Genomic DNA, 27,645 nt, shown 5'->3' on the forward strand with positions numbered 1-27,645 from the left:
ATTTAAATAATTTCAAAAGATTATCAAAAACAAAACAAAAACAAAAGCAGAAATCCCCCCCCCCCCCAATTTTTTTTGGGAAATATTGAAAATAGCAGTTCTACGAGCTCACGTGTCACGATGCGACACCTTCTGAACTCTATACTGAAGCTATTTTCAATATCTTTTAATTAGTTTTACATAAGTTATTAATTCACACTTTTTTGTGTGTTTGGGTCCCGGGGAGACACCAAATGTGATGGGTCTCATCTCAAGCTGAAAATGTTTGAACCCCTGATATAGCGTCGCGCTTGATGAAAGTGTAAAGAAAGTGTAAAGCCTAATAAAGAAAATAAATAAAAAATAAAGAAAGTGCAGCTGAATACCATAAGAGCTACTGGCTACACAACGGAGGGCATTTCACAACTGCCTGCCTACAGTACTGCATATGCATGTGTCAAGATTTAGAAAAGCAAACTGAGATGAGACAAAAATATCTACAGCATATAATTTAAAATGCACATTACATGAGCAATACTAAGGCAACTTGTGAACAAACGCATACACAACAGTGCCAATCCAAGCTAACCCAATTGTAAAAGTGGAGCACAATATATTTACCCCCCCCTAAATCTGTCAGGTGTAAACAATGAATTTCATTGCCAAACAAGAAAAAATACACTATGAACAACAAACCAGTACATCAACAAAAACAGAAAAAAATAAAAAGTGCAGTGAATGGTGATAATACATACGATGGCTTGGTGATATTGTGGCTTAATTGTGTCCTCCTCCCACCTGGAAAGAATCAAATAAAATACTTCTAAAAAGAAGTTAGTTAATGAAATAGTTAAATAGATAAAAAATTCCCTCAAGGCCATCATTTCATTATAGGCTATTTACCATTTCCAACAAACCTTTTCTTAAAAATGTCTTTGTTGTACAAAAGGCAACATGTACCCAAAGGGACAATCCCTTTGTCACAATTTGAAATCACAGTACAAGATTGAGGAATTAGACTCGTATTGTCATTTCTATACATGCCTTTTTCGCAAAATTAAAATCGGAAGAATACAAAAATAAAGAGAAATACAGTTGCAGTCACACCACCCAAAGTGGCTAAAAAAATAAAAGGCAGACATAGTCAGCGAGGAAGACAACAGGCTTGGCGACTTTCTCGTTTCTTAGAACACTCAGATGCTGGGGTGACGACATCCGCAACACAAGACAACGGCCCCTGAGGCCCCCGCGAGTCGTCATCGAGAACGCCAAAGCCCTGCCGAATGCGTCTCCTGGGCGCTGCGTCTGGAAAAACGATGCATTAGGACTTTTAAAGCACTGAACGCCGCTCCGTTGCATAGTAGAAGTCCACAGTAAGACACTTCACCGTCCTGCTTTACAACAAAGGGTTCTGGGAAGTGTGAATGTCACGTCCGCTTTTTTTTCAACCGGACACTGACGCAGCCGAGGCGCTTTTAGTTGCAATAACCACACGACATGGACACAAGACACTCTCTTTGGCGATCGGGTTCAACATGCAACCGCCGAGGGGAAAACGGGGGACTGTTCGGGCTGCTGCTTCCGAGGTCGAACGAGCTCAAACGGCTCCCCCGTCTGGCAGGGGGGGGGGGGGTCGGTCGGTCCAGTGATGGTGAAGAAGACTCCAGCACGCAGGGGGTGGGGCTTGTCCTAACTCTGGTGCTGCTGCTGGATGAGGCCCAGTTTGGTCCGGAGGCTCTGGCAGTAGCCCGAGAGGCTACGGTTCTCCTCCAGCAGCTTGCTGTGCTCCTGGACCAGGCGGGAGGTGCTCTGTTGCTCCCTGTTGTCCTGCTCCAGCTCAGAGTTCAGCTCCTGTCTGACGGTAATAGGTTAATTAGATATGGTGTGATTAGCTTTTTAGCTATTTTTTTTATTTTTTAAATAACATTTTAGAATGTAACTTTTCCTACAACAGAAAAACACATTTTGAAGCAACAAATGAGGGTGAAATACAACTAAAGGGCCGTCCACACAATAACGATCGCTACAGTATAATTATAACTATAACTCGTTCGCCACAACTATTTTTTTTAAACGATATCTTTAACCCATTCAATCCGGGAACGCATCTCTGTCATTTTAGATTTCTTTGGCTATTCAAAAATAGCAGATATACAAGCCGCGCTATGAGCTTGTAGATCTGCTATTATATACATACACATTTTTAACTCAAATCTTTGCTCCTGGGAATTCTAAAAAATGTCAAGGTCCCCCAAAATGATATGCGTTTGGCCGTGGACCCCCATCTCAAAATGTTACAAGCACTCTGTGCTTGTATATCTGCTATTTTTGGAATAGCCAAAGAAATCTGAAAATGACACGGATGCGTTCCCGGTCTTAATAGCTTAAAGATATATAGTGATAGGTGTGGACAGCCCTTTAAGGCACACAGCGTTCGTGCACCTTGATGGAGATTACATTTGCGTCGAGCACAACAACGACGCAACAGGAATCGACTTACTTCCTCTGAACGAGAAGGGCGATCTCAGTCTGGACTTTCAGGTACTCCTGGGCCATCCGGCAGTGCTGCTCGAACACGGCCATGGACTCTTTGGAGTTTGGACAAGGGGCCAGTGGCTTGAAAGAGAGACCACACAGTTCAGTGAGCAGTACTAACAGGACCAGCATAGCGGTGTTCTTTTCATCTAGCTATGATCATAGGTAGAGTAGATGAAAAGAACATTCAAAGTGTTATTTACGTAACTGTGAGAGCATAAGTAACCAAATGGACCCTTACAGGTCCATTTGATTACATTTGTACTTGCTCAGAGTTATACATGGATAAGTTAACACTGAGGATTGCACTGTGCACGTTCTTAACACATTGGGTGCCAGCATTTTTTCATAACAACTTACGTTGGGTGCCAGCATTCTCCCCATTGACTGCGCTTTGCTGTTTAAAGCTCTAGACTCCACGAGGAGCAAATCCATGTAAAAAAAAAACATCCATTCATGTTGCGCGATGACCCTGGCTACAGCCTGGAACGATAACATTTCACTCGCGAGTTACAATGGGGGGGGATCGCGCATCGCGCATGACCGGTTTTCCCCACCGGAAACAGATTCGGAGATATAGGTGTTTTAAAGAAGGAAATAGACAGGAAGTGGATGGCAGCCATGTTTTTGTTTTTCCGGTGATCTATCTGGCCTATCCTTCTCAAGATCACAATGGGTACTCCCAGAGCTGCTCTAGCCCCGCCCGTGTGGAGAAAAACGAAAAAAACAAAAAGACATATTTCACGGTCTGGACCGTGTTCGGCACCGGACCGCTACTCTGCGCAAACACGGTTCAGACCGTGTTTGGCACCCGATGTGTTAAGAGGATGACGTATACATTTTAAATATTCTGTAATAAATGTGAGCTTTTGTAAAGACATCATGATATACAGTATTACAACAGATGTGATCCGAAACTTCTGCACTCTCAAATGACCATGAAGCATTCTAATGCAAGTTCTAATTATCACAATTATCCATGTGTGGATCCAGTCTGATTTGTGATGAATTACTACGGTAGTTATGATTATGATTATGGTAATTATGACATGGTCTGAGTAGGGCATTAACGAATAGTGATTTATGGTATTCGAATTATTCGACCCAAAAGTATTCGAATATTCGATTATTCGATTTGATTTTTTTTTTTCTTCAATTGCATTGATGACTCGACTCAAGGAATGCGAGTTGACGTCACACCAGAGCTCACAGCTGCATGTCTGCTCTAGAAAAGCCACAAAAAAAAAAAAATATTAAAAAAAAAAAAAAAAAAATGTTTTTTTTTTCTTTTTTCGAATAGTCGAATAGTGGTTTGATAGTCGAATAGTCGGTTTGATATTCGAATATTCGAATATTCGACTATTCTGTGAATGCCCTAGGTCTGAGTGCTTAAAAGGTGACGGTAGAGAATGTGTGTTCAATGTGTCTGTCTTTAATTCTCAAAAATCATGACTTTATTGAATTATTAACCTGATTCTGTAAGTGTCCTCCAGAAATTGCACATACTGCACTTCCAATTGTAAATAATGTATACGCTTGCATATGTCCTGTTTGTGTGATTTATGGGGTTTAGCTGCCTGTCAATATATGTATTTTAGGAATATTTCCATAAAATCCAATTCCAATAAAGTTTCTACTCCACTCAAGTTATACCAATATAGACAAAGAACAGAGATCCAACCAGGACCACACGCAGGTCAAACACAAGCCCTATATACTTCATCAATCGACGAAAAGCAAAAGATAAATAAACAATCTACGAGCTCCCAACATGAACCATCACGATGCGACGCGTTGTGAGCTTGTAGATCTGCCATTTCTGAATATTTCCAAAAATGTTTGCCTATGTCCAAAATAGGGACCCCAGGTTGAAAGTGATTAAGAAGTCGGGGCGCTGAAGGCCGAGTGGTTAAGGCGCATCCCGAGTCGGGGAGCGTCACTCCCCAACTCTCTCCCCATTTCCTGTCAATCTACACCGTTCTATCAAAATAAAGGCAGAAAAGGCCAAATATCTTGAAAAAGAAGTACGGTAATTAAGACTTTATATTTAATGTACCTGTAGTTGATGATCCAGTGTTAAGTAGGCCATGGGGATGGAGCTGTCCAAGCCATTGACCCCTACTGCACACACACACAAAGACACATCCTCAAATTCAAGCATTAAACAGGTTTTGATGACTGTGATAATAAATACATCTTTCTACTAATGATTAATAATAAGAACAAGTGGATATATACAGTTAGTATATTTACATATTATTGTGTTTTTTTTAAAAGCACAAACTAGTAGTGACAAGGCTGTACAAAATCAGTGCACTGCCACCCTAGTGTAAAAGACTCGATGATTGTCCTCTAGCACCCCTTAGTGGCCTGCTCTGTGCACTGTTTCTTTTTCACCTTGGTTCCATGGACTTGATCATTTTTCATTGACAAAACATGGGCGTGAAACTTAGCAAAACACGAGGTTATACCAAGGGTGCAACAGCAAACAACATGGACGTCTCTAATTTGATACAGTGTGACTTCTGACAATGATGGATTCCTTCACTCACTGGAATAAAATGTATTAGCATTATTGGCAGATATTTGTATCGTCTCCGAGTTAAATGAACACTGAGGATTGTAGATCTGCTATTTATTTATTTTTTATCGTGAAAAAGTGTGCAAATCTTTGAATATATACATTGTTGTTTTTTACTCAAATCTTTGCTTCTGGGGATTCTACAAATGATCTTCTAAATCCTAAAATTATGTTGCTATAATATCAGTGGTTCTCAAAACTTTTTCATGTCAAGGACCCCCAAAATGATATGTATTTGACCACCAAAATATTTAGTTCCAGGGACCCCCCAGAAGCAAATATTGAAGTTAAAAATCTTTGCTTTAAAAAAACTTTTTTTTTTATTTTTATGGCAGATCTACAAGCTCGTAGCGCGGCACTCGGTGCCACGCTATGAGCTTGTATATCTGATATTTTTGAATAGCCAAAGTATAAGACAATGGTTAAAGTGGTTATAATCTAAAATGACAGATGCTTTCCCGGTCTTAAAGGGTTAACAATGCACCGAAGCCCCAAAGTCTGACGTAGGGCCATTCCGGAATGGCGTCATACCTGTGGGACTGACTGGCATCCTGAGCTCTGATTGGCCCACGCTGGGGGCAGGCACCGCGGGCTGAGCAGGGCTGTGGGAGCGTCCTGGCTGACCCTCTACACTGGGTACTCTGGACACGTTGGGCCGCAGCGTGCCCGTCTAAAACAAACACAAAACAATGGCTGAAATGTAAAATAATAATAAATGCAACCTTTGCCAACATATCCAACAAGAGTGCTTTACTGTCTGCAGGTGAAGTATTTTCACCCACACTAAAGCCCCTTGCAAACAGAAACCGTTTCATTTGCATGAGGTCTCTATGTAATGAGGCCTTGCACACATACATAGTACTCCTAAATTGCTGAGTGGCTGCGATGGTTATTTTTTTTTCGGATGTGGGTCTATGCTGATGGGCAGAAACCAGCTAACTCCAAAATGTTCATTTTTCAGGAAATGACAAAAACAAAACAAAAAGTTGGAGTTAGGAGGTTTTGTTCATCATTGATAAGAACAGCTGAATGGACCTCCAAGCTCACAATGAGGTTGGAGGTCAAAAGGGGGTGGAGCCTGGAGTTACCAAAACCAGCTAACTCCACCCCCCTTTGGTGGACTCTGGTTTAGACGCTGGTTTAGCAGAAAGTTTGAGGATCCAATGGAGTTAGCTGGTTTTGTCAGAAGCGCTTTTGAATACTTTTCATTGGTTCAATCTTTTTTTTTTACCAACACACAGACGTAAAGGGTGTTCAATAGCACTGATTTATGGAAAAAAATGTAAAAGCGTCAAAATGGAGTTAGCTGGTTTCTGCCAGACAGCAACGATATCTTAAAAGCTGTGTTCAGATTGTGTTATTCTTTGTCCCAGACACATTTTTCAAGATTGGGAGGGAAAGCCCCAAATTTGGAGATAATGATGGGGCATTTGGTCAGCGCTGTGGCTGGAGTCAAAGAGTGAGTCTGACACCGATCCAGTCTTTGAGCCGTCTGGGACACTGCGATGGTTTCAGAAGAGATCAGTTTTCACAGGGGTTTTGATCACAGCGCCCAGCAACCGCCAATGTTTTTAGATCAACTATTGTCAACCATATTTATTTAATGTGCAAAAGAATATGAAAAAAGCATGGCTCAAAGACAGTGGTTGCGAACGCGGAAGGAGGCGCGGCGAAGCCGCGCCTCCGACCAAGTGGAGCTTACTATGTAACCGTGCTCGGGTTGTGTGTGTGTGTGTCTGCGTCTCTGTGTTCATGCTCTCATTGGCTCGCGCCCCCATGTGACTCACATGCGTGCACTGCCTGTAAGCAGCCACCCGAGTGCACCAGAGTGCAGGAATTTAGACAATGCTCTGATTACAATGCACAACAGCCTGCAAAACACACACACACACACAATGTCAATGTTCTCTCCCCATCACGGTGAAATAACACGGATTACAAGTCCGTAAATACACAATATTTTCCAGCTGCGTTCGCTTCCAGCGTTCGCGCGTCTTACTTGTTTAAACATAGTAGACAATGCACAAGGCTACACATCCAACATATGACCTCCCCGAGGACTAAAAGATGAGATAAACAAATCTGGAAAATGACCAGTAAATGTGAGATTCGTTCAGCCCAGCTCTACTGGCAATACTCACTTTGTAAAATTAGCACGTAAATGCTTGATTGGAGACTAACTAAAATAAGTATATTATACTGTATCAACAGTAGTATGTACAGTATGAATGTATCAATTCATGTTAACATCTTTCTATTGTTCGTTTGTCATTTTAAATGTTTGGTCACATGATTCATGATAAATGTGCACCAGAGTGCAGTGCCAACGTCTGTGGTGTTGTTTTAGGAATTCCAACAACAAAAAAACCCTGACTGATACAGAGGCATCCACAGGCTGGATCACATGCTTCTCTCGTCCATAGATTAACCCTTTAAGACCGGGAACGCATCTGTGTCGTTTTAAGATTTTAAGATTTAAGATTTAAGATTTTTTTGGCTATTTTTGGAGACAAGAAGTCGTAAAAATGTGTGCTGGAGATGGAGGGGTCCGCGGACAAATACATTATTTTGGGTGGTGCTTGACATGAAAAGGTTTGAGAACCACTGATATAACATAAGTTAAAAATCACACCCAGTGTGAAGTGAGCGGTGCTATTTATGAGTTATTAATTTCATCATGCATCTCGGTAGCCAATCACAGCACGTCCTGCGAAGTGACGTGCTTACATTTTTAAAATTATTATTAATTTCATCATGCGTCTCGCTAGCCAATCACAGCGCGTCTGCGAAGTTTGAAGTTAATTTCATCATGTGTCTCGCTAGCCAATCACAGCACGTCCTGCAAAGCTTAGCCTATGGGCGTGTTTTCCACAGCATGGCGTCACAGCGAAAGACAAATTTTCACGACGGAAAGAAAAACTTTCACCACGGATGGGTCCTAAACCCTCTTATAGGAGCGGTTGCACCGCTCAAAAAAAGGATTTAGAAGACATTTGCAGAATCCCCAGAATTTGAGTTAAAAATGTTTGCTGTAAAAAACATATATGTTCAAAGATTTGCACAAATTCTAATTTTTTTTCAAGAATAGCAGATCTACAAGCTCATAGCGCGGCACTCGGTGCCGCGCTATGAGCTTGTGTATCTGCTATTTTTGAATAGCCAAAGTATAAAATAATAGTTTAAGTGGTTACACAGATGCGTTCCCAGTTTGAATGGGTTAACGAACAAATGCCTGAATCATTCTATCACCATGTGCTTTGCACATAATTTTCGATCAATGGCCTAGGCCAGGAACCATGTCATATTTTGGCTTGCGGACAAAGAAAAGAATGCCATTTGACGTTCATCATTTACATTAGGTAATAGTTTCTTAGATATTAGCCTGACATCTGTTAGTCTCGCGTAGCCAGACAACTATTCCACAATCTCTGAATGCTATATAGAGTCTGGAACTACAACTCCCAAAATCCGAGAGAGGAAACTGGCACTTCCGTTCACGAAAATATATTTTAAAATATCTTTACACTTTACTTTTTAATTTCCATTTCTGCTAAGCAGCAAGCTATGTATACTTAGATGATTTGTATTTATATTAGGATAAATTTGCGCGACTGTAAAGACGAAACGGAAATGGAGAGGAGGCTCCACATCCGGTTTATATTCTAATCATGATCAGAGCTTCCGAGTCCCAGACTGTATGCCGGAAACATTTGAAAATTGTGGGAGGCAACAGTCTGGTAACGCGAGACTAGACATCTGTTAACCCATTAAGACCGGGAACGTATCGGTGTCATTTTTTATTTTTATTTGGGCTATTCAAAATTAGCAGATATACAAGCTCATAGTGCGGCTACGAGCTTGTAGATCTGCTATTTTTTTGAAAAAATTAGCAAATTTGTGCAAATCTTAGAATATATATATTTTTTAAAGCAACATTTTTTTTAATCAAATCTTTGCTTCTGGGGGGTCCCTGGAACAAAATATTTTGAGATGGAGGGTCCACGGCCAAATACATTTTGGGTGGTCATTGACATGAAAAAGTTTGAGAACCACTGATATATATATATAGCAACATACGTTGCTATCCTAACAAAATGTTACTGCATGGTATGCCTTGTTAGAAGCTAGCAAGAAAAACTGACATTTTGAAAAATATATTTTTTTCTGCGACAGGCCAAATTTGCTTATCCTTTGTAAAGGAGTCAGTTTTGGCAAATAACACTACCTTTGATGGTTTGAACTGCAGAGGAAATTTGGCCTCGATGCTTTTGAGGGTCTCCTCTCGGCCTGTATTTCCAAGCTCCATGTTGCTCTCACTTCTGTTACTGTTGATGGTGCATTCAGCATAGGACCCTGTGAGTGACGACAGCGTTATATCACAATAAATAATGTCAATAACATCACAATAAATAAGGTCAACAACAATGTCAGTGGTCTTACGACATGATACGGTTGCCTATTCAGATACACCAGTGTTGATTTTGACAGCACATTTTGATTTAGTTTTAGTCATAGTCTTTTGAATCAAATTCCATTTAGTTTTAGTCATATTTTAGTCATCTGAAATGTTTTAGTTTTTGTCTAGTTTTAGTCGTCTAAATATCATAAGATTTTAGTCGACTAAATCTACAGTTGATTTAGTCGACTAAAATGTATTTTGTCGGTGCCTTGATGGCGTCGTAATGGCTGATTTTACATTTGGTTGCATGCTGAAAATAGCCAATCTACAAACTCACAATGCGTCGCAGCACAACGCGCTGTGAGCTTGTAGATCGGCTATTTTCAGAGCGCAACACAGAGCGCAACCAAACATAAAATGACATGTCTTAGTTCTACTGAATCTCTTCTCCACTAGTCCCTCACTAACATTTTAGACTAGTTTTTATTTGTTGACGAAATTGACAATATATTTAGTCTTAGTTTTAGTCATCATAGCTTAGTTTTTATTTAGTTTTCGTCAGTGAAAAAAGGTAGTAGACGAATATTTTTCGTCATAGTTTTAGTCGACGAAATCAACACTGAGATACACTACACATCTAGTGGCATCATCTCGCGTCTCTCAGAAGGAAAAATATTAAAGGGATAGTTCACTCCCACAAAATGACTTTTTTTCTATCGATTAGTCACCCCATGGAGACTCATGGATATTGTTTTGTTTTTGTCGCATTCCTAAGCAAATAATTTGATGACCGGCAGAGGTTCCGGTAGGAGACACAAAGAGTCTCCTTTGGATCTCCTACCGGAACCGGTATAGGGATCCCTCGGACCATCCCTCGCTGGTCCGAGGGATGGTATTGAAACCACGTCTCTCTCTCTGTCCACACACATGGAACCGCCTGCCACTTCTTTTCACCTGACAGTGAGGAGCTTTACAAGGAGGCTGTAAAGCAGGTGGAGGAACACCACATTCCTCACAGTACAACACACCTGCTGGCAGGCGCTCTTGACCACCCCGTAGGACTGTATTAGACTGTATGCTAATACAGGATCTCCCTGGGCTTGACCCATTAAAACCGGGAATGCATCCGTGTAACCACGTTAACCATTATTTTATACTTTGGCTATTCAAAAATAGCATATATACAAGCTCATAGAGTGGCACACTATGAGCTTGTAGATCTGCTATTTTTGAAAAATCTTGAAAATGTGTGCAAATCTTTGAATATATATACTTTTAAACTCAACATTTTAACTCAAATCTTTGCTTCTGGGAGGGTCCCTGGAAGAACATATTTTGAGATGGGGGTCCGTGGCCAAATACATATGATTTTGTAAGAAATGTTTGTACATTTCTAGAATTCCCAGAGCAAAGATTTGAGTTACAAAAAAAATATATGTATTCAAAGATTTGCAATATTTGTCATGATTTTTCAAAAGAATAGCAGATCTACAAGCTCATAGGTGCCGCGCTATGAGCTTGTATATCTGCTATTTTTGAATAGCTAAAGTATAAGATAATGGTTATAGTGGTTAAAATCTAAAATTATACTTATACTTGTGGCAGAATTTTTAGGTCGCGTCCCAACGCCATTGAATAACCTCCAGGTCCTTTCAGCTCACCTTTTAGATCTGCTTCTACTGTATTCGCCTCACGATCATGTTAGTACACATGTTTATGTGCACTAAATGTTTTCCCTGCGATGTCTTCTTACCTGTGCTGGTGGCGGACGAGGAGCCACTTCTGTTGCCCGAGCCGTGGTGGTGGGGGATCTGCAGGGGCTCGTCGGAACCCGGGAAGTACTGCGGGAGAACAAAGAAACCGATGTCACCACTGCAGTGGTGGAAAATGTACTCAAAGGTTTTACTTTAAGTAAAAGTATCAATACTGCAATGTAGAAGTGCTCCGTTACAAGAATTCAAAATTTACTTGAGTGAAAGTACAAAAGTATTGGTATCAAAGTATTGGTACTTAAAGTACCAAAAGTAAAAGTACTAAAATGTTTGAAAATACCAGGTCTACAAGCTCACAACGTGTCACATCGCGAGACGTTGTGAGCTTTGTAGATCTGATATTTTCAAATAGCCTAGGTATAAAATAGGACTAAAGTGGTTAGCGTATGTTTTATAATGTAATATATTTATATCTGCAAAGTAACTAGTAACTAAAGTTTTCAAATAATTGTAGTGGAGTAAAAGTACAATATTTGCCAATTAGACGATTGGAAATACTCCAATTGCACTTAAGTTTACGTTTACTGCCAGTCCAAAATGCTGCGGCACGTGACCACGTTACACCGATTCTGGCTTCACTTCACTGGCTCCCTGCTCGCTTCAGAATTGATTTTAAGATTTTATTTTTATTTGTTTTTATATCACTGAATGGCCTGGCACCTCAGTATCTATCTGAACTCCTAGAGGTGTATAACCCCCCTAGGTCACTGCGGTCTGTGGGCCAGTTGAAACTCAAGGTCCCTAAGTCAAGTTTAAAGACCAGAGGTGACCGAGCCTTTTTCAGTCGCAGGCTCCATATTATGGAATGCGCTCCCCTCCCGTATCAAACTGGCCCCCACCATCGAGACTTTTAGATCTCGCCTTAAGTCCCACCTTTACACATTGGCTTTCGATAGCGTTTGAGCGTTGCTATGGTCTGTTTTTTTGTTTCACTGTCTGCTGACGCAGCTGCGTCTTGTATTTTCAGTAATGCGTCTCCTTTTGTTGTTTATTTTGTTTCTTATCGTCTCCGCCAGGCCGAAAGGCTTGGTGAGAGAGTATGTTTTGCCCCATGTCCGTCCGTCCGTCCGTCCGTGACCAGCTAATATCCGCCACCGTTGGCCTGGTGAAACTGCGCACACACACTCCCTGGATGCCACAGCAGAACCTCAGAATTTTCCAGATCAGCCTGTCATAGCGCCACCATGAGGCCGACTTTTGCAAAACACATTTTTTTATATTACTCCTACGGATTTTGTCCAAAAAACACGCAAATGGGTACACAGTATCTCTATAGCCATGTGATCAACACGGATCTGTCCGATTTTCCATATTCCATCCTGATTGGCTAACATTGGCTTCAGGATTGGTCCGTTTTGAACAAAATGCCTCAAATCATGAACGCAGCTTGCGATTTCCGTGATTTTTTTCACGCACATTCCCACTAGGCCAAGGAAGAAATGCCACCCTTTTCACATTGGCCTGTTATAGCGCCACCGGGAGGCCATAATAACCTACCTCACCTGGCGGAAACTTGTGCTTAGCACTTTTTCTAGTTTTGCTGTTGTTTTTCTGTGTTTTAGCTTACCCAGTGTATTTGGTTTTTGATTTCTGTACAGCACTTTGGAAACTTTGAAATGTAAAATGTGCTATATAAATAAAGTGGATTGGATTCGATTGGGCGTACCTTCATGAGGTGGCTCATGGTGCTCTTCACCTCCTCCATGGCAGGCCTCTGGGCGGGGTCCTTGTCCCAGCAGCGGCACATCAGGTCCTCGATGGGCTCCGGCAGGTCTTTGATCAGCGGGGGGCGAGTGCCTGCAATAATAATACCACAGCAGCCAATGTCAGTGTTCCCAGTCCGACCGCTATGCAAGGGATAATGTACATTGTACATTATCACCCTGAAGGGCTTTAATTTACACTAATGACCACCTCCCCGTACATTATCCCGCTTATTACACGGCTACTTAATAAATAAATAAATTGACCCAAAAGTAACAACAAAACGAAGTATTTCCTTGCTTACGGCAATGAAAGTGTACGGCAATTTCATATGTATTGGGCTGGGCGGAGAAATTCGCCTCGGAAAACAAATGACAGTAGTCCACAAGGTAACCGGAAGACTCGAACCCACAATGCGCTGTCAGGCTACATAGAGCCTAAGTGCCCGGACCACTAGTCCAGCACTCCGGGCAGTGAAAATCTGACATAACACCTCCCGAAGCGTCCGAGAGCTCGCGTCACCCTGTGCCGTTTTAATGCCGGCTAGGGGAATTCTTCCAGTGCCAAGAGAGTGAGCTCTCAACACGCATAACGCATCAGGAGGTGTTATGTCAGACTTCCACGTCCTCCGCACAATAGAACAATAGGATTCAGTTAAAAAGTTGCCCTTTAAAATTAAATACCTTTGAAAATAACAAGCATTTCCAAGGAGTTCAGGGTGAACTGGTGGTCAATGTTTTCTGTCAGTCTTCCTCTATACCATGTTTTTTGTCCCTGTCGACTATACTGCATGATAAAACTATCATGCAGTTGTAATAATAATTAAAAATTTTCCTCTTGTTCTTGCCTGCTTTATGTGTGCCTTACTGTGCTTGGCACTTGGCTTACTCTACTCTCTTTTGCAAGCTTTCATGTTTTATGTTTTTGAATGGCTATTTTAACCCATTTAGACCGGGGACGCATCTGTGTGTCATTTTTAGATTTCTTTGGCTATTAAAAAATATTTTTGAAAAATCATGAAAATCTTTGCAACATTTTTAACTCAAATCTTTGCTTCTGGGTTCTACAAATCTCTTCTAAATCCTAACAGTTTTTTTGTCAAAGACCCCCAAAAAGATGTATTTGGCCGCGGACCCCCATCTCAAAATACGTTGTTCCAGGGACCCCCAGAAGCAAAGATCTGAGTTAAAAGCGAGTTAAAAGCATCGGGGAAAAAAAATACATATATTCAAAGATTTGCACAAATTCACTCAATTTTCCAAAAATAGCAGATCTGCAAGCTCGTAGCACTGCACTCGGTGCCGCGCGTATATCTGCTATTTTTTAATAGCCAAAGTATAAGATAATGGTTAAAGTGGTTACACAGATGCGTTCCGTGTCTCAATGGGTTAACATCTGGCCCAGGGAATATGGCTGAAAACTGTCTCATTTGCAGTCATGTTGATTGATGTGCACTGTCCCTGTACAAATCAAATCTGAAGTAAATAAACAACAAAGCACCATAGCACTACTTGGTCGTAAAGGGCATGTTTGAAGGAAGGTGTTGCTGACCTCTGTGCACGGCCCACATGATGCAGAACGCAGAGCCACCAATCTCATCGAAGGGCTTCCTTCGAGTGATCACCTCCCACAAGATGATGCCCCAGCTGAACACGTCACACTTCTCACTGTAGTTACTGCCTGTGGAAGAGACAGACAGACAGACACACACAGTAGTTACTGGCAGGAAAAGACCAGTGGTGTAACTAAATACATGTACTCAAGTACAATTCTGAGGTATTCGTACTTTACTTGAGTATTTCCAATTTCCAATACTTTTACTTCACTGCATCTCAGATGCAAATATTGTACTTTTACTCCACTACAATTATTTTAAAACTTTTGTTACTAGTTACTTTGTAGATTTAGTTTATTATTACAAAATACACATTAACCACTTCAGCCCTATATACATTTCAGCCATTTGAAAATAGCCGATCTACAAGCTCACAATACGTCGCGATGCAACGCATTGTGAGCTTGTAGATCTGCTATTTTCAAAATATTTTATACATTTGAAAACTTGAAATGGGACATTCTGCATGATGAGTACTTTTACTCAAGTCCTTTTTTTAACTTGTAACAGAGTATTTCTACATTGCAGTATTGATACTTTTACTTAAGTAAAAACATTGTGTACTTTTTCCACCACTGGAAAAGACTAGCTGCTGTTCTCACACACACACACACACACACACACACACACACACACACACACACACACACACACACACACACACACACACACACACACACACACACACACACACACACACACACACACACACACACACACACACACACACACACACACACACACACACACACACACACACACACACAATGGGCGTACGGCGAGATCACCGCACCTTTCGGCATTTATCAATATATCCTGACGTGGGCTTCATCCTACCGTACGCTGAGATCTCACGTCTGGTCGAGACCAGTTGTTGACGTTGGCTGCGCCCGTTTATTCCATTCTAGACCTGCGGAGCAGCATTGTCTGACTGTCTGACAGGCATCTGGACACATAATCCACTCCTAAATGTATATCTACACTAATAAATAATACCTGTGAAAATATACATTTTATAAAGTAATGTAAACAAACTGCTTTAACAGTCATTCAGTTGCATTGGCTATTTTAAAATAGCAGATCTGCAAGCTCAAAAACGGGTCGCATCGCTACGCGTTGTGAGCTTGTAGATCTGCTATTTTCAAAATATACAGCACTTCTGCGAGCGCATTTTCGGGACTCCCGACGATCTTTTCATGGACAGTGAGGTGTACAAACTTATAGCTTGTCCTATGTTATGGAGTTATGTCATAGAGAGTTTTGAAGACTACAACCTGGCTGGGTTAAGGATATAAACCCGACGCTCCAATCTCTTATTAACGTGGCGGGACGGAATCACTGCCGCCCGTCCGAGTCTCACGGGGAATATCGTACATGAGTCATGACTGCTTGTGCACTGCTCGGTATGGGTTAAATAAATTAATATACAAACGTATTCCATTCATGGCGATGTGATTGGTATCATAATATGTCATTCATGTAGGCTACAAGCCTACGTGACAAAGATTGTACCGCTACGGTACGGATTACATGAAAAACACAGCTGGGCGGGCGTGTGTGTGTGTGTGTGTGTGTGTGTGTGTGTGTGTGTGTGTGTGTGTGTGTGTGTGTGTGTGTGTGTGTGTGTGTGTGTGTGTGTGTGAGAGAGAGAGAGAGAGAGAGAGAGAGAGAGGGGCGTGTGCGTGTGCGTGAGTGGCGAGGCGAACGGGGGAAACTCTTTCTTATTGGCTTTTCATGATGATGTCTTTGGTCGTATTCTGGTTCTTCAATCTTTATGTCGTAAAATCGGGGCGTTTTGAGAATATTTAAGGGCGTGTTATTTAAATGACGCTCGTTTTCAGACGTGAGATTTATCAAAGCTCCGACCTGATGTACGCCAGGATTGGCTGTGTAGGATTCGTTGATAAATGTGACTTTGACGTTGGTGTACGGCCGAATATATGAAAAAATATAAGCCGGTTTATACGCTCCGTTGATAAATGAGGGCCACACACACACACACACACACACACACACACACACACACACACACACACACACACACACACACACACACACACACACACACACACACACACACACACACACACACACACACACACACACACACACACACACACACACACACACACACACACACACACACACACACACACACACACACACACACACACAACGTGACCTTCGGTTGCAGAACAACACATCTATTGCATGTTGTATATTAATATGCAACCACCCACGCAGTTCCATGACAAACTCAGTATTAACATTCTTCCTCCTGGGTGATCGCGGGAAATGCTAAGCTGCCCCCCCCCCCCGCCCAACCATCCATCCTTTTGCACTACTATGCCTGAACTTGCACCTACTGTACCATAATCTTTGTATTATCTGCAGTATATAGAATATACTGTGAAGTTGTTTATTCTCTTTTTGCTCTCTCTTTAAATCTTTTTACGTTTTCTATCATTATTCTATTGTTGTTGCATTGTCTGAAGGAAGCCAAGCCAAAATGAGTTTTACTCTTTTGTACCTGTACACGAGATGTAACAATAAAGTACAACCTTGAACCTTGAATCTTGGTGAGCTTATAGATCTGCTGCTTTCGCCAAATGTTAGCGCCAGAATAGGGAGACTAGGGTTCATGTCATTAAAGCCAGACATGAAACGTACCCCATGTAATATCTGGCCAAATTTTGCACAGTAGACCCACGTTAATGCCTGAGGAATGAAGTGGCTCACAAGGCGTCCTCTCACCTTCAAACACCTCTGGAGCCATCCAGGCCGCACTGCCTTTGACGTTGGTCATGTGGGTCTGGATGTCACAAGCCGTCCCAAAGTCACAGATCTTCAGCACGGTGCCCCCCGCCACCAGCAACAGGCTGCAAAGGGTACGTTTCATACGACACAACGATTCATGAGAGGAGCAGGTTAACACTGAGAAAGGATCTGCTCACCGTTTTAATATTCAATATTCGATCTTATGCCATTCTATACAAACGAAACATTTTCGTCTGTCCGGCTTTCACACACCGATGAAGGCAGGACAACCGAATACATTGTGTTGTATGGAATGGCATAAGATGAACTATTAAGCCATTAAGACCTGGAACGCATCTGTGTCATTTTTTGGTTTGAGCTAAAAAATTATTTTACACTTTTTTGGCTATTCAAAAATAGCAGATATACAAGCTCGTAGCGCGGCACTCGGTGCCGCGCTACGAGCTTGTAGATCTGCTATTTTTGAAAGATCGTGAAAATGGGTGCAAATCTTTGAATATATATATTGTTTTTAAACAAACATTTGTAACTCAAATCTTTGCTTCTGGGGGGTCCCTGGAACAAGCTATGGGGGTCGGCGGCCAAATACATATCATTTTGGCGGTCCTTGACATGAAAAAGTTTGAGCACCACTGATATAGAAACATACGTTTTTCAGAATACTGATTTAGAAGACATTTGTAGAATAGGCTTCAGGTCTTAATGGGTTAAAACAAGAAACGGAGCACAACCCTCTCGTTTCATGAATGTTAAGTTTACTAGACAAGGCACCAGACAGTCAGAGTGCGGTGAAATACAATACAAATTGATACAATAGAAATATAATACAACAATACTGATTGATGTTACAATGAATGTGATTTACACTTGAATCCTTGCGTCCTTATTCTGTTCATCAAAAATAGCTGCATCTACAAGGTCACAACGCGCCGCAACGTGGCGCGTTGTGACCTTGTAGATCGGCTATTTTTGGCGAAGACATTTGGTGTAGAGGGAAACACTAAAGCCTAGTGTAGAGGCCTACACTACAGGGTTTAAGTGATTAAAGAAAGATCTGGATTTTGCTTTTCACTTCACTGATTTTGACCTGGAAATCAATCAGTGGCAATAATTTGCATCCTCCCAAGTAAAATACAAAGAACTTCCCCCATGTAAACGGCAGCTTTGTCCAGTGGTGTAAAGTAACTAAGTACATTTACTCTACTTAAGTACAACTACTTAAGTACAACTTTTACTTTACTGGAGTATTTCCCATTGTCTATACTTAAATTACTTCTACTCAGAGATAAATATTGTACTTTTACTCCACTACAATTATTTGAAAACTTTAGTTACTAGTTACTTTGCAAGTATATTGCAAATTATATTATAAAACATACATCAACCACTTTAGACCTATTTCATACCTAGGCTATTTGAAAATAGCCGATCTACAAGCTCACAAGCTTGTGAGCTTGTAGATCGGTAATTTTCAAACATTTTAGTACTTCTACTTTTGGTACTTTAAGTACATTTTGATAACGATACTTTTGTACTTTTACTCGAGTACATTTTGAATTCCAGACTTTTACCTGTAACAGAGTATTTCTACATTGCAGTATTGCTACTCTTACTTGAGTAAAACATTTGAGCACTTTTTCCACCACTGTGCTTTGTCAGAGAAGGGTCTTACTTGGGCGGTTTGAGGTCGCGGTGGATGAGGGCCTTGGGCTTCATGGCGTGCAGATAGGCGACGCCCTCCGCACACTGCAGACACCAGCTCATGGCATGCGAGGCCGTGTACGGGGCCTGGGGCTCCGCGCCATGCAACACTATGTACACATGTTGTTTACAGACGGGAGAGAAAAGCATGAGGGGATTTGTGAGTGTGCAAGTGAAAGACAGAGAGCAACAGACAGTATGCGTGTGTGTGTGTGTGTGTGTGTGTGTGTGTGTGTGTGTGTGTGTGTGTGTGTGTGTGTGTGTGTGTGTGTGTGTGTGTGTGTGTGTGTGTGTGTGTGTGTGTGTGTGAGAGAGATAGAGTGAGAGAAAGAGAACATTGTAAGAACACATGAGCGTCCATCAGAGTAACTGGTACAGACCTTCACTGACTGACAACTACCCACACCGTGCTGGTGATTTGACTGACTATCTTTATGTATATAGATAGACGAACCCTTAGAGCGCTCCCCTGGCACAGTCGTAACCGCGGTGTCAGAATGCACACCGCAGCGCTCTGTGGATTCGTCTATACTGTATATCACTGGTTCCCAAACTGGGGGTTGGGGCTATTTTGAGGGCCCCCCAGATGATTAGCTTAATGTGCAACATTGTTTTCTCACTCAACAGTAAACAAACCAACATACAGTATAAGTGTATACAGGGTATCGGCGCATTTCTAAAGTTACAACTTAAGGACTTTTAAGACCTTTTTAATACCAAATTTGGCCATATTGTGAAATATTACGCAAGAAAGAGGCCAACATTGTGAAAATAGCCATTGTACAAGTGCGAGGCATTGTGAGCTTGTTAATTTTCACAATATTTATCTGTGGAACAGAGTCAAACTAAATGTAATTTCTACAATTCCAAGTGCGTGTCAGGGTGGGGGGTCCCCAGTTCAAATATGATTCTTTTTGGGGGTCCCCAGTTCAAATATGATTATTTTGAGGGGGTCGCGGCTCTGAAAAGTTTGGGAGCCCTTGCTGTATATAGACATGAGACATAAGATAATCGTTTTCTCTTCTGTTTTTTTCGCAGGAGAATGTGTCAAATAAAAACGATTTCATTTTAAGAATGATGTTTACGGCCTTACAGTATCCTGTCTTACCATTGTAGAGAGAGCCGCCTTCTGCAAACTCCATGACGAGACAGACCTGGGAAAGAACGCATGTCAGAACAATAAATATGTTGACCGTCTTCACTTGCCAGTCCAGTGTGTGGAAAATATGTTTAATATTTAATAACAGGTGCCCGGGTGTTCTCCTCTCACCGGATTGTCACAGGAACCGTAGAGCTTCACGATGTTGGGGTGGTTTACCCGCGAGAGCTGACGGAGCTGTAGATAAAACACCAGATAAAGCAGAAGGAATTTTATCAGCACTTTTTTGGCTCTTTTAACCCATTAAAAAGGGATAGCATTCCTAAGCCAATAATTTGATTACCGGCAGCAGTTCCGGTACCGGAACCGCTGCCTACCTTAGGCTTAGGAATGCGACAAAAACATAAAATACATCCATGAATTCAAGTCTCCATGGGGTGACTAATCGATTTTTTTGGGTGAACTATCCCTTTAAGACCCGAAGGCCGATTCTACAAAGGCCTTCTAAATTAGTAGTTCTCAAACGTTTTCGTGCCAAGGACCCCCGAATTGATATGGCCGCGGACCCCCATCTGATTTTTTTTTGCGCCAAAAATGTGCAGATGTGCAAGGTCGCAGCGCGGCACGAAGTGACGTGCTGTGAGCTTGTTTGTCAGCTATTTTTGAGAACCACTGTTCTAAAGAGTTTTCTGAAAAACCTATGTTGCTATATATATATATATATATATATATATATATATATATATATATATATATATATATATATATATATATATATATACATATACATATACACACAGGTATAGCTAAACTCTAAATTGACACAGATGCTTTCCCTGTTTAAGTGGGTTTTTAAAAAAAAGGAGCAGGAGCAGTTTTGTATATTTTTGTTAGAGAGTTTACAAATGAAATAAGAGAGGCAGTGAACAGGAAGGCCCAGCAGAATGGCATGGGTGGGACGCCACCACAGGCAGAAAGACAAAGAAATACATTTTAAAACGGGGAAATTCAGTGTACTACCATTACGCAACAGGTCTGCACACAGCAGCCCAGAAAGCTGTTGTTGCAGAACCACAAATAACACAACCCCCTTTGCAGCTTTCACAAACCAGGATGTTAACGACACCGCCGCGGAAATTAAAGACCATTAAACAAGATGTAAGGTTACAGCTCTTCTCCGGTTCCAGCCGTCAACATCATTTCTTTCAGTTGATGCATCCTGGCAGGGATTGAGAGACTGTGTCAACTTTTGGCAGCCCTCTGTGTAGATTGGGAGTCAGACTTTTGGAGACAGACAAAGGGACATTGCTTTTATTTATGTCTTCTACATTTTTTATCCCAATATTTTGTAACCCATTTTTTTCACCCAGTGCCGACTGCCTATGTAATCCTGGGTGGTACTCTCCCTCTGCCAGCCTAGGGAGAGCCCAGAACTAAGCTCATGCCTCCTTCATTGCATGAGAGCTAACAAGCCTTCTTATCACCTGACAGGGGGGAGTTTCCCCGATTGGACGTAGCGCGCGGAAGGAGACTGGGCGCACAGGTGACTGTTTCATGTAATCAATTCCCAACAGATCCCCAAACCTGTTGTTTTGGGGATCACTGGTTTCAGTTCATTCAACCTCCTCTTGTGTGTTGGCTAGTGAGGCGCACCCTAGCGAGACATATATACTTCATCGTGCAACGATATTGCGTGCTGAGAATAGCTGACATACAAGCTTACAACCGCGTCGCGGATGCAACCGTTGTGAGCATGGAGGTCTGCTATTCTCGGCGTGTTCTCTGCGCGCGACACCTTTGCGGGGCGGAGCATAAATTAGGCTTGACGGGCTGCAGCTGCGCGAGCCAAGCAGGCTCTTGTGCCGTGATCATAGAGCGCTCCCTCCGTTCTTATGACAGCCACTGGAGGTGTAGCCTGAGGCTACGAGCTCAATCCATGGTCTTGAAGGGCGGACCCAAACACAGCCGCCCGGATTTGTGCGTGGCTTCCTATTGCTTCACCAATCTATGTCCCCGCCTCCCCTCCCCTCCCCCCCTCGGCCTGTGCACGGAGCACGCTGACGTCACCAAATTTAGAGCGACGCCCCTCTGCACTCTGATTGGTTAGGAGATAACAAGGTCCAAGACCATCGTTCCTGCATGGCTCCCCCAGGCTTTTTTTCTTTTGTAACAAAAAAAAAAGCCTGGGTTTCCGAGGCTACTGGAGGTGTGGTTTGAGGGACAACTGCTTTGAATCACTATTATTGTTTACACAATTACACAAAACAGAAACCAATGATAATATATTTCAAGAGCGAGAGATCAGAGTACAAATCCTAAGCATTCTTCCTCCATACTGGGAGAAAAACAGCATCTAAAAGTTTGATGCAGTGGTGTGGTCTAGGTTTTTTTTCGGAGGTATACGATAATCATTCCCTGCACGAGATGCGCGTGGTCGTGGGTATACGCTAGCGCGTTTTCAATGGATGAAATGGTTAGTAGACTGTATACGCTTTTCCCCCAAAAAATCTGCACTGTATACGGCGTATACAGCGTAACACGGTAGAACACACCACTGGTTTGATGGGATGCATTTTTACACGTGAGTGCAATGACCACTTTAACATTGCATCTTATGAGCGGTGGGGTTCATTTGGTGCCGGCCTGCGTGCACATACTGGTTCTTATCAGTGTGACGTTGTCTGATAAGGGGTCACACAAGTCAACAGGGGTACCTGTAGCTTGCAGGATTCGATGAGCTAAATCTTCAGAGCTAGAAAAGAGTGCAACTCTGAGAGTATACAAACTGAACTAAATGGGCCTGTAAGGGTCCATTTTGATGATTTTACTCTACGGTTTTACTCTATCTGGACCTGTCCTGTAAGGGTCAACTTGGTTCCATGTGTACGCTCTCAAGAGTTAAACATGCACAGTGTGTATCCTGTGGCACAACAAACAGATCTCACCTCGACAAGGAAAGCCTTCCTCTCGTTCTCACTCTCGATGGTCTTGATGGCAACATCTTTGCCTTTCCACTTGGCCTTGAAGACAACGCCGAATGCCCCTCTGCCGACCACCTGGGGAGAGAAGGAAGGGACAATATGATGTTTGTTTGGGACTCTTGGGCAGGGTTGCCATGTCTGCTTAGAATATGCGACTTTGGGCTTGTTTTTCTGTAAAGTTGCTTGTAAATAGTGCTAGTTGCGAACTTGCGGTATTTGGGGCTTGTTAATTAAGTGTACCGGTAGTTGCTTATTTGGGCTTGTTTCCTAATGTTGATTAAACCAGTGTTTCTCAAATCTTTTCATGTCAAGGACCCCCAAATTAATATGTAGCCAATGTGTCTGCAGACCCCCATCTGAAAATATTTTATGCCAGGAAACCCCATACAAGATTTGTGTTGTTAAAATGTTTAAAAAAAGATTCTGAATTGTTCACATTTTGTGCAAGATTTTTTTGAAAATAGCAGATCTACAAGCTTCTAGATCTGTAGATCTGATTTAAATTTCAAATAGCCAATATGTTTAAAGGGCTCATATGGCCTCGTCGCTTCTTTTTTTTTCTTTTTTCGTAGACCTGGTTGCTTGTTTCTCTCACAGAATCTGGAAATCCTGCTCTTGGGAGAGACCCCCACTCAGTATAAGATCTTGTCGAGGTGGGGTGGGGGGGGGACAGCAGCTGGAAAGTTGCAGAGAGGAGGCAGGCCAATGCATGCCTGTGTCGTTTACCCAGTGGTGTAAAGCAACTAAGTACATTTACTCAAGTACTGTACTTATGTACACTTTTGAGGATTTTTTTTTTTACTTTACTGGAGTGTTTCCAATTTTCAATACTTTTACTCCACTACATCTCAGAGGCAAATGTTATACTTTTAGTCCACTACAATTATTTGACAACTTTAGATACTTTGTAGATTTTGAAAAAAACCTACAAAACATGCATTACCCACTTCAGCCCTATGTATACTTGGACTATTTGAAAATAGCATATCTACAAGCTCACAACGCATAGTTTTGTGAGCTTGTCTATTTTCAAAGTATTTTTATACATTTGGAAACTTGAGAAATGGAACATTCTGCAAGATGAGTCATTTTACTTTCAGCACTTAAGTATATTTGAATACAAATAATGTTGTACTTTTACTCAAGTATACCTGAATTTTAAAGCCTCGATCAGTCACCTCTTCAACTTCAATACCTACTATGTGTTACAATTCAAAAAATAGCAGATCTACAAGCTCATAGCGCGGCACATGAGCTTGTAGATCTGCTATTTTTTGTAAAGTATTTAAAAGCCTCGATCAAGTCACCTCTTCAACTTCGATGTCCTCATACTGGATGTCCTCGAAGGGGTATCCACATCCAGGTGGGGTCTCCAGCATCGCGGCAGCTTAAAAACAAAGCGATCTGTGGAACAACAAAACTCCCTTCAAGTTAGTGTTTATAACAAACACGATCACCGGATCTCCTTGGTTGGGAGGGGGGATCCTCAAGATATTAGCTGATCTCGTTCCATTTAGCTGCTGTGTGGTGTTGTTGTTGTGTGGATTCAGGAAGTGATCGCTGGTAGTTTCTGCCTCCGCCGTTACAAAACACTGATTATCTCCTTGTGTTCCATTACATTGTAGCGATGATACCCAAAAAAAAAGAACCTAAAGTGTTCAGTCTGGCCTGAATCCACGCGATCCCTGTTGGTTTGTAGGCCTTTTTCCAGAGCCAGACAAGGGAGTCTACAGTTTATAGAAGGCAGATTTCATTGACTTGTTGTAGCGTTGCACTCTGCGTCATATTAACTCTTTCATTGAAATGGAGTGGAAACGCGTTTGTCTGAAAGGCCTTTGTTCACCCGGAGATGATCTTGAATACAGCTCGGTGTGTTGCGCCTACGCAGACTTGCCGCCAGGCGGCGACCGACTCCCAGATTTGACCGCATTCACTGTTAGCCCCATTACGAGCCTCTCGCTCCGCGGTTCCACTGGCGTCTGGCAGCGGTAGGACACCGGCAAAGGGTCCGTGGATAAGTAGATTACGCTTTTTGCCACATCATATCCGAGAACTAAAGGTAGTCCCCTAAAGCTACAGATGTTTGAGGATTTTGCGGAACCCTGACTTTTTAGAACGGGGCTGAACAACCGCTTAAATCACTTATTTAGTCAGCCCGTGGCCATGTTATGTTTTCCCATTGTAGCCGAACCGGGAGCAGTACTGGCACCTGACGTAGGGGGTTCTTCCGGGTTGAATGGGAAACATGGCCACAGGCTGACTGAATAAGTGATTTAAACGTTTTTTTCAACCCCGTTCTAAAAAGTTAGGGTTCCGCAAAATCCTCAAACATCTGTAGGTTTAGGGGACTGTCTTTGGTTTTTGGATAAGATGTGGCAAAAAGGGTAATCCATGGATCCTTTGCCAGTGTTCTACCGCTGCCGCCAGCCAGCCAGTGGAACCTCATCTCGGAGGGAGAGGTTCGTAATGGGGCTAGCATTCACTGCATGTAAAGCAGTGGTTCTCAATCTTTTTCATGAAAAGATATGCCAGGAACCCCCCATAAGAGAAGATTTTGACGGCTCTAGCAGTGATTCTCAACCATTTTAATTTCAAGGACCCTCAGTTTGACGTGCATTTAGAGCAGCGCTACTCAACCCGCGGCCCCAACGCAGCGTCTTGGCAGCCCCTCATGGTAAAAAACAAACAACAAAAAAAAGCACAGGATAAAAATATACATTTCCGTTCAAATATATGGGTTGCTACATTTTTTTTCAAAAACAAACATCAATTGTTACAGGTATAATGCATAGTTTTCTATGCATTTCGGTTTTTTTGGGGGGTTTGACCCCCATTTTTTTAGGTGTCCCTTATTTCAATCTGTGGGAGTTGGCAACCCTAACCTTGCCATACCTTTGCTTTTGCTGAACTGATGCCACTAGACATACACACAAAATAAACAGGTACAGGGAAAAGAATATGATGTCAAAATGTGCATTTTCTTATAACAATAACAATGCGTAGTGTGTGTTACAAAATCGAAAAATCCAAAATAGGACCGTCATTTTTAGCTTGTGGCCCCTTGGACTTTTGGTATTTTGCTGAGTGGCCCCTGAGCCATCTTAAGTTGAGTAGCCCTGATTTAGAGGCTACGGACCCCCATTTAATGGCATTTATATCATGGGACCCCAATTTATATAGTAAAATCAAGGTTAATTTAACTCTGAGAGTGTACAAATGCAACCAAATGGACCCGTTAGGGTTAGGGTTAGGAGTTACAAACCCATAAGGATCCCTAACTATCCATCATTTAGCTGCATGGGGACCCCCTGGAACTCCTTCAAGGGCCCCTGGGGGTCCCTGACCCTGAACCCCACTTTGAGAACCAATGATGTAAAGTTTGACAGAGCGTAGTTCCCACCAGCTCTCATTAATAAATATAGCTATTGTAAATAAGTAATCTCATTAACGACTTTATTGTGTGTGTGTGTGTGTGTGTGTGTGTGTGTGTGTGTGTGTGTGTGTGTGTGTGTGTGTGTGTGTGTGTGTGTGTGTGTGTGTGTGTGTGTGTGTGTGTGTGTGTGTGTGTGTGTGAACTGATCGAGAGTTTAAACAAATGTGTTTTCTCAGATCACAGTACACCAGCTTTTGTGGTCATCAACTCCCTTCAGAAGTTCTGAAATACAGAGAGTGGCCACTAGCAGCCTAATACCACCTGGCTGTTCAGACATAATATTGTAATAGCATGAAGCCAGTTGGGAATTCCTTTCACAAGAATTGGTTATCATCAGTATATCAAATGAAAAACTGTGATTTAGAATTACTTTGGAATGGAGACAGTCACTGAAACATGCTGATTCTGGTTTGTGAGAGCTTTCATATTAACAGAGATCTGTAAAACACGCACGCACGCACAACCTCCTGGTGCTGAGGTTGGATGTTTGTTAAATGTGTTTGTTTAAACTCAGCACTCAGCACCTCACCACACAAAACGCATTGTGCATGCTCCTCATTTCCAACATTTGATGAAAAAAAAAAATCTTCATATAAATTGAACATGAATGACACTGATGTGATTAAATGAAAGAGAACTGGTCCACTCGCTGTGGAAGCACCGGGGATGCGGGCATGTGCCAGACACATTGCTGAGCTGTGTAGAGACAATGCAGAAGAGAGACAGTGAGCACTTTTCACCCATTTTGAGTAGGAACAAACTTTTAACAAACGTTCAAAAAATGCATCAAACATTTCAGATGTTTAGAACATTTCAAACATTTTCAGAAATACTGAAAACTAGAAAAAGTGCTCCTCGGAGCACAGGTCTCCGCCTGGTCAGGTAGGATAGTGTGGGGCAGCAATGTTTGGAATACGCCAATCAGGCTTGAATGTGAAAAATCTGGGGGATCGGACGGATCCGTCTTGATCAGTTGACTATAGCGATCATGTGTACCGATTTGCGTGATGTTTGGATAAAATCTGAAGGAGCAATATAATTTTTTTTTAAATATAAGTTGGCCTCCTG

General features: G+C 42.0%; 1 protein-coding gene across 1 annotated transcript; it reads right to left on the reverse strand.

The window, feature by feature from the left end:
* Positions 1–320: 320 nt before the first annotated feature.
* On the reverse strand, positions 321–24,929 carry LOC308074190 (mitogen-activated protein kinase kinase kinase 7-like). Its single transcript, XM_080413525.1, has 14 exons — positions 24,452–24,929; positions 23,109–23,219; positions 20,335–20,400; positions 20,173–20,218; positions 19,036–19,174; positions 17,340–17,464; positions 14,522–14,650; positions 12,933–13,063; positions 11,248–11,335; positions 9,321–9,448; positions 5,627–5,765; positions 4,571–4,635; positions 2,480–2,595; positions 321–1,834 (listed from the first exon to the last, which is right to left on the reverse strand). Exons 1-14 carry the CDS (start codon positions 24,521–24,523, stop codon positions 1,669–1,671), a joined length of 1,521 nt encoding a protein of 506 aa, XP_080269651.1. The 5' UTR covers positions 24,524–24,929; the 3' UTR covers positions 321–1,668.
* Between the last annotated feature and the right edge of the window lie 2,716 nt (positions 24,930–27,645).

Source organism: Gymnoscopelus braueri, assembly GCF_963280865.1.
Source record: "Gymnoscopelus braueri genome assembly, chromosome: 19".
Lineage (NCBI taxonomy): Eukaryota > Metazoa > Chordata > Actinopteri > Myctophiformes > Myctophidae > Gymnoscopelus > Gymnoscopelus braueri.